At 64.9% G+C, this 715-nt stretch overlaps 1 protein-coding gene across 1 annotated transcript in view; it reads right to left on the reverse strand.

The window, feature by feature from the left end:
- Window positions 1-32: 32 nt before the first annotated feature.
- LOC104084089 (intestinal-type alkaline phosphatase-like) overlaps window positions 33-715 on the reverse strand; it is a gene marked incomplete at both ends in the record, with an annotated part of 1,072 nt that continues 389 nt past the window's right edge. Inside the window, 3 exons of the mRNA XM_009587812.1 lie at window positions 33-167; window positions 253-425; window positions 577-715. The exon at window positions 577-715 is cut by the window's right edge and continues 51 nt beyond it. Of these exons, the coding sequence (XP_009586107.1) occupies window positions 33-167; window positions 253-425; window positions 577-715 (447 nt within the window). The remainder of the gene's footprint in view (window positions 168-252; window positions 426-576) is intronic.

A 715-nucleotide genomic window follows, 5' to 3' on the forward strand; every position in this document is an offset into this window, starting at 1 on the left:
GGGCAGAGGACTGTCTCCGCCATGTCACCCACCGGCCGTGCGTTCAGCCACATGTTGATGAGGTTATTCCCATCTTCACGCATCCCCTTCTCGCTGTTGTAAGTGGGATACTCAGGGTCCGGCGTCCCCACGGGGGTCATATATTTCCGACCACCCCCCAAGATCACCTGGAGGGGACAAGACAGGCGCAGCATTAGCAGGGGTGCCCAGGGGGGTCTTCCTTTGCTCCTCCCCCCATGCATGGGTGCTCACATTGATGTCGACGTTGTGGACCAGCTGCCAGGCGATGTCCTTGCAGCCCTGGCGGCGGGCGTCTGCGGTCATGACGGCATCCACGTACCAGTCACGGTCCACCACGTGGGCGTAGGTCCCCGAGGGCGATGCATGCTGCACCCGTGTTGTCGTCACGATGCCCACTGCCTTCCCTGCCACCCCCCTACCTGTCAGGCCTCACAAAAGGCAACCGGCGGGGGCACGGGGTCCCCCATCATCAAGCCCCAGGATACTCGTGGGGGGGCAGCCCTTAGCTTGATGCCCCTTGCCCCCCCAACCCCGCTGCCCTGTGCCCTCCGTTACCGGCTTTGCGGGCTCGCTCCAGCACCGAGACCACCTCGTTGCCCGCCGTGGTGTTGCATTGCGAGTAGCGGGCGGCCGCGCTCCGCCCCACTGGCTTGCAGTTGCCCTTCACACCCCAGAGGTAGGCTGTGGCCGTGCA

This window comes from Fulmarus glacialis, unplaced genomic scaffold (assembly GCF_000690835.1).
Source record: "Fulmarus glacialis isolate BGI_N327 unplaced genomic scaffold, ASM69083v1 scaffold36290, whole genome shotgun sequence".
NCBI lineage: Eukaryota > Metazoa > Chordata > Aves > Procellariiformes > Procellariidae > Fulmarus > Fulmarus glacialis.